Source organism: Manis javanica, chromosome 8, assembly GCF_040802235.1.
Source record: "Manis javanica isolate MJ-LG chromosome 8, MJ_LKY, whole genome shotgun sequence".
NCBI lineage: Eukaryota > Metazoa > Chordata > Mammalia > Pholidota > Manidae > Manis > Manis javanica.
In genome coordinates, this window is record NC_133163.1 from 8,392,006 (window position 1) to 8,411,280 (window position 19,275).

The 19,275-nt window shown below is 40.1% G+C and overlaps 1 protein-coding gene across 2 annotated transcripts in view; it reads right to left on the reverse strand.

Moving 5' to 3' along the window:
• PAPOLA (poly(A) polymerase alpha) overlaps positions 1–17,325 on the reverse strand; it is a 76,678-nt gene extending 59,353 nt beyond the window's left edge. The window contains exon 1 of one of the 2 annotated variants that reach the window (XM_073241888.1): positions 16,577–17,325. In XM_073241888.1, coding sequence (XP_073097989.1) covers positions 16,577–16,584 — 8 coding nt within the window. In that variant the 5' untranslated portion in view covers positions 16,585–17,325. The remainder of the gene's footprint in view (positions 1–16,576) is intronic. The other variant, XM_073241887.1, reaches the window with a different exon arrangement.
• Positions 17,326–19,275: the final 1,950 nt, after the last annotated feature.

The following is a 19,275-nucleotide window of genomic DNA, read 5'->3' on the forward strand; positions in this document are numbered from 1 at the left end:
GAGGATATAACCATTATAAATATCTATGCACCCAAACTAGGAGCACCTACATGTCAAATAAATACTAACAGAATTAAAGGACAAAATGGAATGCCATGCCATTCATTCTAAGAAACTTCAACTCATCACTCACTACAAAGGACAGATCAACGAGATAGAAAATACTGAGTAAAGACACAGAGGCACTCAACAATACATTAGAATAGATGGACCTAACAGACATCTACAGAACTCTACACCCAAAAGCAGCAGAATACGCATTCTTCTCAAGTGCACATGGAACATTTTCCAGAATAGACCACAAACTAGGCCACAAAAAGAGCCTCAGTAAATTCAAAAAGACTGAAATTGTACCAAACAACGTCTCAGATCACAAAGGTATAAAACTAGAAATAAATTGTACAAAGAAAACAAAAAGGCTCACAAACAAATGGAGGCTTAACAAAATACTCCTAAATAATCAATGGATCTATGACCAAATAAAAACAGAGATCAAGCAATATACGGAGACAAATGAAAACAACAGTACAGCACACCAACTTTTGTGGGATGCAGCAAAGGCAGTGCTAAGAGGAAAGTATATACCAATCCAGGCCTATTTAAAGAAGGAAGAACAATCCCAAAGAGTAGTCTACAGTCATGATTACTGAAATTGGAAAAAGAAGAACAAATGAGGCCCAAAGTCAGCAGGAGGAAGGACATAATAAAAGATCAGAGAACAGATAAATAAAATTGAGAAGAATAAAACAATAGAAAAAATCAGTAAAACCAAGAGCTGGCTCTTTAAGAAAATAAACAAAATAGATAAACCCCCAGCCAGACTTATTAAGAGAAAAAAAGAATCTACACACATACACAGAATTATAAATAAGACAGGAAAAATCACGACGGACATCACAGAAATACAAAGAATTATTAGAGAATATTATGAAAATCTATATGCTAACAAACCGGATAACCTAGAGGAAATGGGCAACTTTCTAGAAAAATACAACCTTCCAAGACTGACCAAGAAAGAAACAGAAAATCTAAACAGACCAACTACCAGCAATGAAATTGAATCAGTAATCAAAAAACTACCCAAGAACAAAACCCCTGGACTAGATGGATTCACCACTGAATCTTATCACACATTTAGACATAATACCCATTCTTAGTTTTCCAAAAAATAGAAGAGGAGGGAATACTTCCAAACTCATTCTATGAAGCCAGCATCACCCTAATACCAAAACCAGGCAAATACACCACAAAAAAAGAAAACTACAGACCAATATCCCTGATGAACATAGATGCAAAAATACTCAACAAAATATTAGCAAACCAAATTCAAAAATACATCAAAAGAATCATACACCATGACCAAGTGGGATTCATCCCAGGGATGCAAGGATGGTACAACATTCGAAAATCCATCATCATCATCCACCACATCAACAAAAAGGACAAAAACCACATGATCATCTCCATAGATGCTGAAAAGGCATTTGACAAAATTCAACATCCATTCATGATAAAAACTCTCAACAAAATGCATATAAAGGGCAAGTACCTCAACGTAATAAAGGCCATATATGATAAACCCACAGACAACATCATATTAACAGTGAGAAGCTGAAAGCTTTTCCTCTAAGATTGGAAACAAGACAAGGATGCCCACTCTCTCCACTTTTATTCAACAAAGTACTGGAGATCTTAGCCACGACAATCAGACAACACAGAGAAATAAAAGGCATCCAGATTGGTAAGGAAGAAGTCAAACTGTCACTGTTTGCAGATGACATGATATTATACGTAAAAATCCTAAAGAATCCACTCTAAAACTACTAGATCTAATATAGGAATTCAGCAAAGTTGTGGGATACAAAATTAATACACAGAAATCTGCTGCATTCCTATACACTAATGATGAACTAGCAGAAAGAGAAATCAGGAAAACAATTCCATTCACACTTGCATCAAAAAGAATAAAATACCTAGGAATAAACCTAACCAAGGAAGTGAAAGACCTATGCCCTGAAAACTACAAGACATTCTTAAGAGAAATTAAAGAGGACACTAACAAATGGAAACTGATCCCATGCTCTTGGCTAGGAAGAATTAATATTGTCAAAATGGCCATCCTGCCGAAAAGCAATCTACAGATTCAATGCAATCCTTATCAAAATACCAACAGCATTCTTCAACGAACTGGAACAAATAGTTCTAAAATTCATATGGGACCACAAATGACATCGAATAGCCAAAGCAATATTGAGAAGGAAGAATAAGTGGGGGATCTTGCTTCCCAACTTCAAGCTCTACTACAAAGCCACAGTAATCAAGACAATTTGGTACTGGCACAAGAACAGATCTATAGACCAGTGGAACAGAATAGAGAGTCCAGATATTAACCCAAGCATATATGGTCAATTAATATATGGTAAAGGAGCCATGGATATACAATGGGGAAATGACAGTCTCTTCAACAGGTGGTGTTGGCAAAACTGGACAGCTACATGTAAGAGAATGAAACTAGATCATTGTCTAACCCATACACAAAAGTAAATTCAAAATGGATCAAAGACCTGAATGTAAGTCATGAAACCATAAAACTCTTAGAAAAAAACATATGCAAAAATCTCTTGGACATAAACATGAGCAACCTCTTCATGAACATATCTCCCCGGGCAAGGGAAACAAAAGCAAAAATGAACAAGTGGGACTATATCAAGCTGAAAAGCTTCTGTACAGCAAAGGACACCATCAATAGAACAAAAAGGTATCCTACAGTATGGGAGAATATATTCATAAATGACAGATCCGATAAAGGGTTGACATCCAAAATATATAAAGAACTCACACACCTCAACAAACAAAAAGCAAATAATCCAATTAAAAAATGGGCAGAGGAGCTGAAAAGACAATTCTCCAAAGAAATTCAGATGGCCAACAGACACATGAAGAGATGCTCCACATTGCTATTCATCAGAGAAATGCAAATTAAAACCACAATGAGGTATCACCTCACACCAGTAAGGATGGCCACCATCCAAAAGACAAACAACTACAAATGTTGGCGAGGATATGGAGAAAGGGGAACCCTCCTACACTGCTGGTGGGAATGTAAACTAGTTCAACCATTGTGGAAAGCAGTATGGAGGTTCCTCAAAAAGCTCAAAATAGAAATACCATTTGACCCAGGAATTCCACTTCTAGGAATTTACCCTAAGAATGCAGGAGCCCAGTTTGAAAAAGACATATGCACCCCTATGTTTATCGCAGCACTAAGTGTCAATCAGTAGATGAATGAATAAAGAAGAGGTGGTACATATACACAATGGAATATTATTCAGCCATAAGAAGAAAACAAATCCTACCATTTGCAACAACATGGATGGAGCTAGAGGGTATTATGCTCAGTGAAATAAGCCAGGCGGAGTAAGACAAGTACCAAATGATTTCACTCATATGTGGAGTATAAGATCAAAGGAACAACTGAAGGAACAAAACAGCAGCAGACTCACAGAACCCAAGAATGGACTAACAGTTACCAAAGGGAAAGGGACTGCGTAGGCTGGGTGGGAAGGGAGGGATAAGGGCGGTAAAAAAAGAAAGGGGGCATTATGATTAGCTGGTATAATGTGGGGGGGGGGCACGGGGAAGGCTGTGCAACACAGAGAAGACAAGTAGTGATTCTACAGCATCTCACTACACTGATGGACAGTGACTGTAATGGGGTTTGTGGGGAGGGCTTGGTGACGGGGGGAGTCTAGTAAACATAATGTTCCTCATGTAATTGTAGATTAATGATACCAAAATTTTTAAAAAAAAGGATTTTCAGGGCAGTACTCTGTGATTAGAAATAGTAAGTAAAAAGCAAATCATGCTTTATTGCTCTAGAAAACTGCAAAGGCATCCAAGGTCATCAAGCTACATCAAACCAATTTTTCTAAAAGCACCTTTTTTTCATTTAACTTACTTTTGCCAGAAAGTATAGAATTTATTGGGCTAAAATTTACTCAACTCCAAAATACGTACTGAAAGACAATGAAATCAGGAATATGAAGATAGTCTCTGTTCTCAGTGACAATCTTATGTTTGGTCTCTGATTCAGATGGTTAAACAACAAATAAGTGCAAAGTAAACATTTAAAATAAATATTATGGAAGCAAATCAAGGCTGTGCTGAAGGAAAGTTTAAGGAGGAGGGCACTGTAAATGCCTGGGCGAAGAGGAGCAGGACAGTCTAGGCAGCTGGCTAGCACACCAAAGGGAAGGACTACAGTCACTAATGGGGTTTTCCCAAATAGCTCATGTTTAACAGCTCTGCATCCCAAGTTAAACAAAGCTCAGACTAGGGATGAATCCCTACCTCTTCATTTTGAGCATCTAGGGTATTTGTGGCCTGTTAATAATCAGGATCTACTACCTCAAAATTTATAGCTACAAGCCAACAGAAAACACTTCATCATTTCTCCCTAACTTTAATAAACTTAAAACTAAATGCTTTACTTGGTTGTTATTTTTCTCTGGAAGCTGTCAGATAAATCACAATAACTTATTTAACATAACAATTTACCACAGCATAATTTGCTGTTTAAATGCCTTAACCTTAAAACATAATGTGCCCTTCAGATTAAGCAGCAGAAAAGGGCATTGGACAGAAAAGGAGTAAGGGATCTCTCTAAAGTATCTGAATGTGCATTTAATATTAACTCTGAGCAAAAATAATACAATCTCCTTTTTCACAATAAATTTAAGATGTATTTTAATTTTACTAGTAGCCTAAGAGTCTAGCAAGTGCAATTCTAAGGATGGTTAATTGGCCTGCCATGTGTTGTGTATAAGTGGTACTAAATATATTTAGAACCTAAGTATATTCTTAAAATATGTATTTCAGGTGGATCTAGACAATATTGAATAAGCAGCAGCAGAGATTCACAGGAAGATGAAGTAACAGTTCATGTTCAAGGAGACTAAATTATGATGAATCCCAAGGCCAAACTCTGGAAATCCAAGGTAGACTATGCAAGGAAAGGATACCTGTTATTCAATTGTAAAAATGGCCAGATTATTTTTCTTCCTTCCCAAGGGCACTTCCAACTGCCCCCTTGCCCTCACTCCAGAGGGGCTAGAAGAAATAAAAAATCAGTCACACCACAGTACAGCTGCATCAATTTGCCAAGTGTAACTTGAAAATTAGGGACATGCAAATAAGGCAGAGAATCCGAAAGAGCGTAAAAATGTATCAGAATAGTCAAAAATATATTAAATCATAGTATTAATAACTCCAAAAATTGCTATTAGATGTTTCTAATGACCAAAATGACAGAAACACTAATTCTTAAATAATCTAAAATAAAATTAAAGTTAGCATAAAATGAAAGCAGCTGGTTTCTCAACAAATATATAGGGCTACAAATTTGAAAGACAATTCTGTGACAGAAGAGGAAGAAAGTAAAGATATCTAAGAAAACCCCCACTTTGTTTCTTTTCCAAATCCTGTAAGTGTTAAATCTCTATAAGGCTTGAAATAAATAAAAGTCACTAAAGAACAAATACACACTAAGGTCTTCGGTCCTGTGTATGTTATTACATATTTGTAGTATACATAAAGTATGTTATGTTACTAGTAAAAAAAAAAAAACTCAAGATTCAAATATTCTACACACAAAAAACTTGTTCTTGATAAGTAATTCTACTTAAGACATGTAAACAGCTTTCAACTGAGATAAGCAAAAACCATCCCCAACAAAGTCCATAGGAGATGGTATAGTACTGGAATGAGAATGGAACATGGAACCCAGTTAAAATGAAGTCCCAATCTACAACTTAGCATTATTAAGACCTTGGACAAGTGACTGCTCTGAGCTTTAATTTAACAAAATTTAAAGGGAATGAGTACCTACTGCAATATTACAGTTCTGTGAATCATAAACTGAGACTGCAATTATTTAAAAGCTGCTGAATAATCAGAACAATGAACATAGAATAAAAGACATGCTTCCCAGCCCACCAAATATAAGAAATAGATAGGAATCCAAATGGCCTCATTTTGCCTTAAAGTAGTTTAGATAAGCTTGCCTAAATGCAACTGAAGGAGAACTTTCATTATAATTTTAACTTAAAGGTGTCTTAGTTACCAAGGCATGAATGTTTTAATGAATCAAAACATTTATAAAGTTACGTTATCAAGCCAGGCGGCTATCCCTGGGGAATGTGGAGGGTAAGGGACAGGGAACAGGAACTGAATAGGTTCATAAATTTACTCAATTCCAATACCTTCCCTCCCAAATTTTCCATCAGAAAGTCTGAACTGAAAACATGTTTAAGGTAAAATACCACACTCCAAAACCAAAGCCAACATTTATTAAGCAATTCATTACAGTATCTCTAAATCCTGAGACTCAAAATCTCTCAGCATTAGAAGTTAATTTAAGGTATTGTTTCTCCCCAACAACAAGAATTTCCTTGAATCATGTGTCCATTCCTCCAGACTGTGTTCAAAAACTACGGGAGACGCTGCCCTGGCACCACTGGAAATAACAGCCTGGGGCAGCTGTTAGCTGTTACTATACAACAGCAGTTTTCAAGTTCCCAAACTTTTTGTTCTTACAACCCTTTTACAAACTCACTGAGGACCCCAAAAAGCTTTTGTTTATATGGATTATATCAGCCAATATTGAAAATTGAAAATTATAACAGGCATCTTTTAAAATATTTATATATTTAAGTCAAGAATTTGATTACACATTAACATAAATAAGTTCTTAAAAAAACTTTTCCAGAGGCGGAGCCAAGGTGGCAGTGTGAGTAGGACAGTGGGAATCTCCTCCCAAAAACACATATATTTTTGAAAATACAACAAATATAACTATCCCTAAAAGAGAGACCAGAAGATAAAGGACAACAGCCAGACTACGTCCACACCGGCGAGAACCCAGCACCTCGCAAAAGGGGCAAGATACAAGCCCCGGCCCGGCAGGACAGTAAGACCTGTGAGCAGGTCCGCGCAACCAGCGCCCCTGGGACAAAGAAAAGCGAGCGCTTTTTGAAAGTCTTAAAGGGACAGGGACCCCACAGCTGGATGGAAGCATCTGGGGACACGTAGTCCAGCAGCTGGGAACCCAGGGAACTCTGGGCACCCTAATCCCCTGGGCAGCAGCGCAGCTCAGAGGCCCCTCATGGAGATAAACATCCCCCCGTCTGTTTCCCCACCAACGCGGCTCCACCATAGCAGAGCAGCAGCCTGAGGCTGGTCATGCCCACAGCAAGGGAGCTTCCTCCATAGCAGCCGGGCAACAAACAGAGACCATGTCTACATGCAACTTCCCAACACAAGCCACTAGGGGTCGCCATTGTCCCAGGAAAGAAACGCCAGGAGCAAGAGGGAAGGGTCTTGGTTCTTCCAGCACACAGATGAGTCAACAGCAAACCACAGCACCTATCAACATGTAAAGGCAAAAATATTTGATCCAGACCAGGCTAACCAATACATCTTCCACATTCTCCCCTCAGAAGGAATATGGGAAGATAGATTTAATCAATCTTCCTGAAAAAGAATTCAAAACAAAAGTCATAACCATGCTGATGGATTTGCAGAGAAATATGCAAGAGCTAAGGAGGGAGAATACAGAAATAAAACAATCTGTGGAAGGACTTCAAAGCAGAATGGACGAGATGCAAGAGACCATTAATGGACTAGAAATCAGAGAACAGGAACACAGAGAAGCTGATGCAGAGAGAGATAAAAGAATCTCCAGGAATGAAACAATATTAAGAGAACTGTGTGACCAATCCAAAAGGAACAATATTCGCATTATAGGAGTACCAGAAGAAGAAGAGAGAGGAAAAGGGAAAGTATCTTTGAAGAAATAATTGCTGAAAACTTCCCCAAACTGGGGGAGGAAATGGCCTCTCAGACCACAGAAGGACACAGAACTCCCATGACAAGGGACCCAAGGAGGGCAACACCAAGACACATTAAAAGACAAGGAGAGAGTATTAAAGGCAGCCAGAGAGAAAAAAAAGGTCACCTACAAAGGAAAACCCATAAGGTTATCATCAGACTTCTCAACAGAAATCTTACAGGCCAGAAGAGAATGGCATGATATATTAATGCAATAAAACAGAAGGGCCTTGAACCAAGAATACTATATCCAGCACGTTTGTCATTTACATATGAAGGAGGGATTAAACAATTCCCAGACAAGCAAAAGTTGAGGGAATTTGCCTCCCACTAACCACCTCTACAGGGTAGCTTAGAGGGACTGCTCTAGATGGAAGCACTCCTAAAAAAAGCACAGAACAAAACACCCAACATACGAAGAATGGAGGAGGAGGAGTAAGAAGGGAGAGAAATAATCACCAGACAGTGCTTATAATAGCTCAATAAGCGAATTAAGTTAGACAGTAAGATAGTAAAGAAGCTAACCTTGAACCATTGGTAAACACAAAAAGCCTGCAATGGCAGTAAGTACATATCTTTCAATAATCATCCTAAATGTAAATGGACTGAATGCACCAATCAAAAGACACAGAGTAATAGAATGGATAAAAAAGCAGGACCCATCCATATGCTGCTTACAAGAGACTCTCACCTCAAACCCAAACACATGCACAGATTAAAAGTCAAGGGATGGAAAAAGATATTTCATGCAAACAATAGAGAGAAGAAAGCAGGTCTTGCAATACTAGTATTAGACAAAATAGACTTCAAAACAAAGAAAGTAACAAGAGATAAAGAAGGACATTAAATAATGATAAAGGGCTCAGTCCAACAAGAGGATATAACCATTATAAACATATATGCACCCAATACAGGAGCACGAATATATGTGAAACAAATACTAACAGAATTAAAGGAGGAAATAGAATGCAGTGCATCCATTTTGGGAGACTTCAACACACCACTCACTCCAAAGGACAGATCCACCAGACAGAAAATAAGTAAGGACACAGAGGCACTGAACAACACACTAGAACAGATGGACCTAATAGACATCTACAGAACTCTACATCCAAAAGCAACAGGATACACATTCTTCTCAAGTGCACATGGAACATTCTCCAGAATAGATCACATACTAGGCCACAAAAAGAGCCTCAGAAAATTCCAAAAGACTGAAATCCTACCAACCAACTTTTCAGACCACAAAGGTATAAAACTAGAAATAAATTGTACAAAGAAAGCAAAAAGGCTCACAAACACATGGAGGCTTAACAACATGCTCCTAAATAATCAATGGATCAACAACCAAATTAAAATGGAGATCCAGCAATAGATGGAAACAAATGACAACAACAACACAAAGCCCCAACTTCTGTGGGACGCAGCAAGAGCAGTCCTAAGAGGAAAGTATATAGCAATCCAGGCATATTTAAAGAAGGAAGAACAATCCCAAATGAATAGTCTAATGTCACAATTATCAAAATTGGAAAAAGAACAAATAAGGCCTAAGGTCAGCAGAAGGAGGGACATAATAAAGATCAGAGAAGAAATAAATAAAATTGAGAAGAATAAAACAATAGAAAAAAATCAATGAAACCATGAGCTGGTTCTTCAAGAGAATAAACAAAACAGATAAGCCTCTAGCCAGACTTATTAATAGAAAAAGAGAATCAACACACATCAACAGAATCAAAAACAAAAAAGGAAAAATCATGACAGACCCCACAGAAATACAAAGAATTATTAGAGAGTACTATGAAAACCTATATGCTAAGAAGCTGGAAAACCTAGGAGAAATGGAAAACTTCCTAGAAAAATACAACCTTCCAAGACTGACCAAGAAAGAAACAGAAAATCTAAACAGAACAATTACCAGCAATGAAATTAAAGTGGTAATCAAAAGACTACCCAAGAACAAAACCCCCGGGGTCAAATGGATTTACCTCAGAATTTTATCAGACATACAGAGAAGACATGATACACATTCTCCTTAAAGTTTTCCAAAAAATAGAAGAGGGAATACTCCCAAACTCATTCTATGAAGCCAACATCATCCTAAAACCAAAACCAGGCAAAGACACCACCAAAAAAGAAAACTACAGACCAATATCCTTGGTGAACATAGATGCAAAAACACTCAACAAAATATTAGCAAACCAAATTCAAAAATACATCAAAAGAATCATACACCATGACCAAGTGGGATTCATCCCAGGGATGCAAGGATGGTACAACATTCGAAAATCCACCAACTTCATCCACCACATCAACAAAAAGGACAAAAACCACATGATCATCTCCATAGATGCTGAAAAAGCATTCGACAAAATTCAACATCCATTCATGATAAAAACTCAAGAAAATGGGTATAGAGGGCAAGTAACTCAACATAATAAAGGCCATATATGACAAACCCACAGACAACATCATACTGAGCGAGAGGCTGAAAGCTTTTCCTCTGAGATCGGGAACAAGACAGGGATGCCCACTCTCCCCACTGTTATTCAACATAGTACTGGAGGTCCCACCCACGGCAATTAGACAAAACAAAGAAATACAAGGAATCCAGATTGGTAAAGAAGAAGTCAAACTGTCACTATTCGCAGATGACATGATATTGTACATAAAAACCCTAAAGACTCCACTCCCAAACTAGTAGAACTGATTTTGGAATTCAGCAAAGTTGCAGTATACAAAATTAACACACAGAAATCTGTGGCTTTCCTATACATTAACAATGAACTAATAGAAAGAGAAATCAGGAAAACAATTACATTCACAATTGCATCAAAAAAGAATAAAACACCTAGGAGTAAACCTAACCAAGGAAGTGAAAGACCTATACCCTGAAAACTGTAAGACACTCTTAAGAGAAATTAAAGAGGTCACTAACAAATGGAAACTCATCCCATGGTCCTGGCTAGGAAGAATTAATATTGCAAAATGGCCATCCTGCCCAAAACAATATACAGATTCGATGCAATCCCTATCAAATTACCAACAGCATTCTTTAATGAACTGGAACAAACAGTTCAAAAATTCATATGGAAATACCAAAGTCCCCGAATAGCTAAAGCAATCCTGAGAAGGAAGAATAAAGTGGGGGAGATCTCACTCCCCAACTTTCATCTCTACTACAAAGCCACAGTAATCAAGACAATTTGGTACTGGCACAAGAACAGAGCCACAGACCAGTGGAACAGATTAGAGACTCCAGACATTAACCCAAACATATATGGTCAATTAATATTTGATAAAGGAGCCATGGACATACAATGGGGAAATGACAGTCTCTTAAACAGATGGTGCTGGCAAAACTGGACAGCTACAGGTAAGAGAATGAAACTGGATCACTGTCTAACCTCATAAACAAAAGTAAATTCGAAACGGATCAAAGACTTGAACATAAGTCATGAAACCATAAAACTCTTAGAAAAAAACATAGGCAAAAATCTCATGTACATAAACATGAGTGACCTCTTCTTGAACATATCTCCCCGGGCAAGGGAAACAAAAGCAAAAATGAACAAGTGGGACTATATCAAGCTGAAAAGCTTCTGTACAGCAAAGGACACCATCAATAGAACAAAAAGGTATCCTACAGTATGGGAGAATATATTCATAAATGACAGATCCGATAAACGGTTGACATTCAAAATATATAAAGAGCTCACACACCTCAACAAACAAAAAGCAAATAATCCAATTAAGAAATGGGCAGAGGAGCTGAATAGACAGTTCTCTAAAGAAGAAATTCAGATGGCCAACAGACACATGAAGAGATGCTCCACATCATTTGTCATCGGAGAATTGCAAATTAAAACCACAATGAGATATCACCTCACACAAGTATGGATGGCTACCATCCAAAAGACAAACAACTACAAATGGTGAGGTTGTGCAGAAAGGGGAACCCTCCTACACTGCTGGTGGGAATGTAAATTAGTTCAACCATTGTGGAAAGCAGTATGGAGGTTCCTCAAAAAGCTCAAAATAGAAATACCATTTGACCCAGGAATTCCACTTCTAGGAATTTACCCTAAGAATGCAGCAGCCCAGTTTGAAAAAGACGGATGCAACCCTATGTTTATCACAGCACAATATCCAAGAAATGGAAGCAACCTAAGTGTCCATCAGTAGATGAATGGATAAAGAAGATGTGGTACATATACACAATGGAGTATTATTCAGCCCTAAGAAGAAAACAAATCCTACCATTTGCAACAACATGGATGGAGCTAGAGGGTATTATGCTCAGTGAAATAAGCCAGGCAGAGAAAAGACAAGTACCCAATGAGTTCACTTATATGTGGAGTATAAGAACAAAGAAACAGTGAAGGGACAAAACAGCAGCAGAATCACAGAACCCAAGAATGGACTAACAGTTACCAAAGGGAAAGGGACTGGGGATGATGGGTGGGAAGGGAGGGATAAGGGAGGGGAAAAAGAAAGGGGGTGTTACAATTAGCATGTATAGTGTTGGGGGGGCACAGGAAAGGCTGTTCAACACAGAGAAGACAGGTAGTGTTTATACAGCATCTTGCAACGCTGATGGACAGTGACTGTAGTTGGGGGGGGGCACTTGGTGAGGTGGGGAGCCTGGTAAACATAGTGTTCTTCATGTAACTGTAATTGATAGCGAAAATAAAAAATATATATAATAAAAATAAAAAATAAAATAAAAAAACTTTCCCAACACAAAAAATTTAGTGAAAAGAATGGCCATGCTTCACATTTTTGCAAATCTGTTTAATCCTGGTTTAATCAAAGACAGCTGGATTCCAACATCTTGTTTTAAACCCCGTTTAATAAATTGTTTTGGTGGAAAACCTGGCATCACAACATTGTAACTGGAAGAGTATTTTAACAGTCTTTTCAAATAACTGGATATTCTTCTTTGATACTACAACAAAACTCCACCACTAGTAATTTCTTAAAGATTCGAGTATGAAAGCTGCAACCGTATCAATGAACCCTCTGTACCCTGTTGTCTTAAAATCCACTGATCTACCTTGCACTTTGAATATGACTTTTACTTGTACATTATGACTGGCGGTTTGAAAAACGTGGGTTCACTGAATTATGCATATGTTCTAAATGTTGACACATTATTTCACAGTATCAAATAAACACTATATTCATTAATATCACCACCAGTCTAATCAGAAAGATTTTTAATTGTTTAGATTGCTTAACAATTTCTTAAAATGTGACCTGTCAGGCTCACAATTCAGAAGCAGGAACAAGCTTTCCAAAATTCTAATTTTGGCTTCAAATTACAAACTTCTCATTGACCACAAATACTGTCAGCTGCTTGCCTTAAAGACACAGATTCACCTCATTTTCAGGTAACTGCTTAACAATCAAATATGAGTATCCATAGTTCATCACTTGTTCTTTCAGGTAATACTACAGCTCCATGAGAATAGCATAGTTTAGCTCACAAATCAATCATACATGGGTCTTTTTCAAAACAACCATTCTACTTTTTAGTATATAGCTTTATGTGAACTTACCGTTTTATCACGGCATAGTTATTAACTCATGGGGGAAGAGTTAATAAAATTAACATTTTTTACTACTTCATCAAGGGTTTTTAACGGTGTGTGGGGTGAAGACAGTGACTAGTACAATATGGTGCCTCTGCCTTGATTCTTCCTAAGGCATGAGCAGCATTACCCACGACTGCTTTTGCACCAGTGGTGCAAATATCAACAAAGTAAAAAAGACAGAACTTCTTAGTATCATTATGAGAATAGTTTTAATCTTAAGTACTCCCTGAAAGGATCTCAGAGACATCCTCACAGCCAACTTCCACACAGCACTGTGCAAATCACTGCTACACAACATTATCCAACGGCCCCAATTCTACCTGTATGGCTACATGAAACTACTCCAATTTCCTCTTTTTTGTGACAATCCCAAAAATACTTGGGAGAAAAGCTATTGTCTCCAAGTCTTGCTAAGTATCTCTTCCAGTAACTTCAACAACATTCTGTAAGTGTGGCATGAATGCTACATCACTGATACTGGCAATTCTCCTTAAAGTCTTTTTATTGTAAGTATGATAGCCAGAACTGAGCTGATAAAAATAATGCTCTGACCAGCACCAAGCACGTTTCCAGGACATTTATACTCTGTATTAACGCAGTGTTTCTCCACGAGATGTTAGTAGTCACTACTGGGGAGAAGGGTGATGGGACTCCTGAAATCTAGTAGGTGGAGGCCAGGGAAGCTGTAATACACCCTACAATACACAGAACAGACCCCTGCAGGGGTCTGCAAGGAATAATCTAGCTAAAACATCAACAGTACCTATGTAAAAAACTATTAATGGACCCTAAGACTATTAAAATTTGGGGAAGCTTCATCACCATGGCTCTTAAATCGTAACTGTCCTTTAAAAGAATGTATGCAATTACATATGATTTTCAGACAAAATATGGACACCTGTTCACAATGTTTTGCAGTAACCTAAACTTCAATCGTCCATTTTGATTTAATCTATTCTGACAATTCACCTGTGGTCTATACTTCAATCCCACCCAAATTTAACAGGACAGGCATAACAAAAATGAAAGTGGGAGTCAAATACAGTAGAGCCGGGAAATGACAATTTAAAACATAAAAGAAACAAAATTAATGACAGGGTGACACCAGAACATGAAGAGAGTAAATTAATGAGAAAGGCCTATTCCATAACGCAGAATTTGGTCTTTTATTGTTTACTTAAGAGGACTACAGTACAGGTAGGGTTAAAAATGAAGGGATTAATGAAAAACTGGCCACGTTGTTCACATTTCAAGAAACAATGAAAGAAGGCAATATCCGTTTGTGAATCTTTTAAGTCTCTTTCATTTTATACATTTGAACTAACTACCAAAGAAACTGAAGCCTTTGGGTCCTTACAGCAAATGTGTATCTCCCTTACTCCAAGAATATTGGGAAGAGTAGGTACAAAACTACTTTAAATTTCTAGAAAGACACAAATTATTTCTTCACTAAAGCCTTTAAGGCATACATTTCCTATGACTGATCAATTTTTAATATTGATATGATTATCATAAAGATAAGTTCCTTTACAACAATAAAATGTGGGCTAATACAAAGAAGTCACATGGCTTCACTGCAAACATTAAGATTTTAATTGGTGGCCTGAAAATGTCACAAAAATCTTGCTTAGAGTCAGTTCTCCTAGCACCTTTTTACCAAGAAAGGGTGTATCATTATTAACAAGGATCTTTTAGACTTTAAGTCTCTGTTTAATTAAAACTAACAAATATTCTCATTACAGAAATGCCAATAAGTCTCTTAAAATGACAGGAGTGCGTAAGCAGAGTGAAGTTCTTTTTAAAAATACTGTGTAAAGTGCGATACTGTCTTTAGTCTATCAAAGTCAGAGCCTCACCTGTGAAGAGGCATAGGCTCACATGCGTATACACACAAAATTGTAGAACCATGATCAGTGATATTTGAGAAAAAGAAAATTGTCTTTATTGAAAAAACAAAACAAAAAACCCGGAGGTGCTACATTAGGTCAAGAAACCATAAAATATTTATTATGTATAACTAAAACTTCTACTGTTAATTACTGCTTCGTTTGGGAGCTACAAAGAATATTCGATGCCTCAGAGGGGCACTCTTACACGAAATCTTCGAAAATGGAGGAAATGCAGTCTCACTATTTAGGCCTTTACGCTGTCGTATATACGCAGGGGAAAAAAGCTATAATCTACTTTTGATCCCAACGAAGAGTTCTCAAATTACATCTCATTCTCCGAGAGAAAATGGGAAAACACTTTGTTTAAAACCATACACGGGAAAGAAAGTGTTTGATGTAGGCCTAGTACGAGTAGAAGGCATAGACGACTAGAAGAAGTCTACGATCAGAAAGACAAAAGTATTCCTAGACACGGAGTTCTGAGAAGGAAGCAAAATGAAATCCATCCACCAACCAAAGCAAAACAGGGAGGGCAACGCACAACATATCGCGTCTCGTAGAACACCCTGCAAAGCGCCACTATTCCGAGAACGGTGAAAAACGTGGGGAGGACTAAGGCGGAGGGCCGGGGAGGTATGTGTGGTGGGGGGTTCAAATAGCGTGGCTCAACGTTCAGAACTGGGCTGTTACTGCCCATGCCAGCTCCGACGGGGAAGCGGGTTAACTGGCGCGCGATATGGGCATCTTGCAAACGGAAGAATAGAGGGACGCGGCGGAACTGACCCGGTACAGATGCACCGAAGAGGGGAGAGGCGCCAAGCGTGAGCCCGGACCCGTGTGCGGACCCCGCAAGGGGCAGGGCCTTCGTCCCCCGCCGTCGGGTATTGTTTTTTTCCCCCCACTTTTAAATTTCGGACGGGGCGGAGAGCCGGTAGGAGCGGGGTCCAGGTTCCTCCGGCTCTTCCGGAAGGGGAAGGCCCCCGGCTGTATGGGCGCTGAAGCCAGGAAGGAGTGGGGGGAAGCGGGAGCCCAGCACAAGGGGAAGTGCGGCGGCGAGCGGGTGAGGAAACAGGAAGAGCCCCAGTCCCGCTTGCCTCCCCCGAGGGGCGAGGGCCCGGCTCTCGCGCCACCCCCTCCCCTCCCCCTCCCCCGACGCCCCCCAGGCCCCGCCGGCGTGCGAGAGAAAACAGAATACAAATCACTTACAACGGCATCGTCTCCTGCGCCGGCACCGCCCAGTCAGATCCCCCCCGCAACCGCCGCCGCCGCCGCCCTGGGCATGATCCACTGAGGCGGGAGGGAGGGGGGGGGCCTGCCTCAGTCCTGGGTCCAACCCCACTCCCGCACCCGCTCCCGCCGCTTTAAGCGCTTCTCCTCCTTCCCCTTCGTCCTAACATGGCGCCCGAGCGCTACCACAGCAACATTCTAGAACCGCTGACGCCGCCACGCACGCCGTGCGCGCGCCTGCGCACGAGCCTCCAGGCGCCGCAGAGCCTCAAGGGAAGGGTAGTTCGTGAGGCAGTCGGCAGACGCGCAATTTCCGCCCCCGTCTTCTCACGCTACCGCGGTGGACTTAAGAGATCGGCTGCGAGCGTTGCGGGAAGCTCCGACCAGCGTGTAGTCAGTCCCTCAAGCGCGGACGCTGTCGTCGCCGAGAGGAACGACGCGGCCTGGACGGAACGTGGAAGACCTCAGGCCCACGAGACGCCGCTTCCGGCGCATTGTGAGGCCCCGGCGTTCTGGCCGCCCGAGGTCACGGAGGGTGCGCTTCCCTTACAGCGGCGTCTTTGGCTGTGCTTGGGGAGGACTGAGGCCCCCACACGAGCCCCTCCCCCCCCCCCCCCGGCGGCTCCTGAGCCGGTGCTTTGGGTTGTAACTAGTTACGCAACCTCTTCCCACTTTTCTGCAAAGTGAATATGATGCCTGCTTCCTAAGGTGTGGCGACTGTTAAATGTGATAGTGGAAGAGGGGGGTGCTTGTCCAGTCTGGTGCGGAGGTGCCATTAGTGCTCCCCTCCTACCCCACTCACTGGAGAGTCCTCCCGCAGCGGAGCTTTTTGCTTGCTTTGTCCACTAATGCAGTGTACACTGCGCTCAAGGAATATTGGAATGAATCAAGTTACAGAATGGGACTCCGCTGGCCGCGAAGTCTGGAAGGCCAGCTAATTCTACTCTAACTAAACGATGCACGGAATCGCTTATTGATACAGCTGCCTTTCGATAGAAACATCAGTGCAGTAACCTTTGGGACTTGAGCAAAGGCTGTTTCGGTCAGTTTTCCTGTGGCTGAGTTTTGCAGCCCTTCATCTGTCCCTGGGGTGGAACCCGTGAGTCAGCCTCCCACCCGCAGCATAAATTTGAGAAAAAAGAGCGCCTGGGACAAACCGAATTAGAACGCGTCGTAAAAGTGTCACACAGAACGCTAACGGAGGGGCAGGGGCGGAAGGAAATCAAATAAATACGGGAAATAAAGTTTCTAAATTATGAAAATATGTTAATGTAAACTTACATAGTCTCAGAAAATTTGAAAAATGATTTCCCTTTCTTCACGGAACATCTAGTAAGACTAGCGTTCTAGGATGTACTTGTAATGGGAAAAGCACGGGCTGTAAACCTGCACTTGCCAGTGCTGTAGCCCTTTGTCACATGTGCTTTTGAGCACCTGCTAGGAAGCTAGTCCATCTAAACACGAAATAAACAGATTTTGGAGATCTTAGTCAAACAAGAGTGTGAAATACCTCACTGATGATTGTTTATAATCATTAGGTGTTGCAATCGTATTTTGGATATATAGTGGTTTTTTATATACAAAGAAAATTCATTATTAAAAATAATGCCACATTTCTTTTAAAAATGGGGCTACTAGGAAGTTGTATACATGGATGATTGGAAGCCAGATTTGTATTCATTTCTCAATTCTTTTACTTATTCTCCTATTCTCGTCATCAAGATGGGGGTCCAGTTGCAGACCTGTTCATAAAAGCTGGAAAATCTGAAATCCAGAGAAATCAGTAAAATACATGAAGGCTGTGGTCTTAAAATTTTCTCATAAAGGTAGATGCTGATGGTGTACGTTATGAATTAAAGAATGAGAACTTTTGAGCAGATGACTGTCCTCTGCCTGGCATCTCAGAAGACAGTGAAGCTCCATGATTTCAGTCTGTAGTTGCTTCACACCATTTTTGTGTCAGCTTTCCACAAAATGAGACAGCTAGATAGCCCAACTAAGACCTTAACATTCTGGAGAGGTGGAGACAGATAATAAAACTGAAAACAGAGAACGGAATTGGATTGGGAATGAGAATGATGAACAAAATAAACCGGGTGATAGAATTTTGCGGGAGATCAACTTTGGGGGTCAGACAAGGCCTCTCAGGAGCTGACCTTTGAGGTGAGACCTGAAGTCATTCTGAGAGATTCTGAGTTTTATCTTTTTGTGAATGGGGGACCTATGGAAAGTTTTAAACAGGAGTGAGATTACATTTATATTTTTTGAAAGATGCTCCAAGGGTAGAAACGAATTTGGTCTGGGAGGTTTGTTAGCTGAAAGGTGACACGGCTCCTTGCTGTTGTTCAGTAAGAGGTGATGAAGCCCAGAAGGGACCAATCCAAGTAGTTAGGAGACACAATCCTTGGTGAAGGAGAGGAAGAAGACAAGATGATTTCAGAAGTTCTAGGAAGGGTAACGGATTGGATGGGGCTACGAGTAAACGAAATGGGAAACAGAGCAGGAAACTGGGTGACTGGATGTGATCGTAAGTATTTTGAAGTGCCTGTGGGACCTTGGGAAATGTCTGTCAGGCAACTGAAGGCATGCTTCAGGAGCTGGGAAGTCAGAGTTGGAGAGAGATTATAAATTCTGAAAGCAAGAATTGTGTCTTGGACTCATGCTTCAGTACTGGAAGG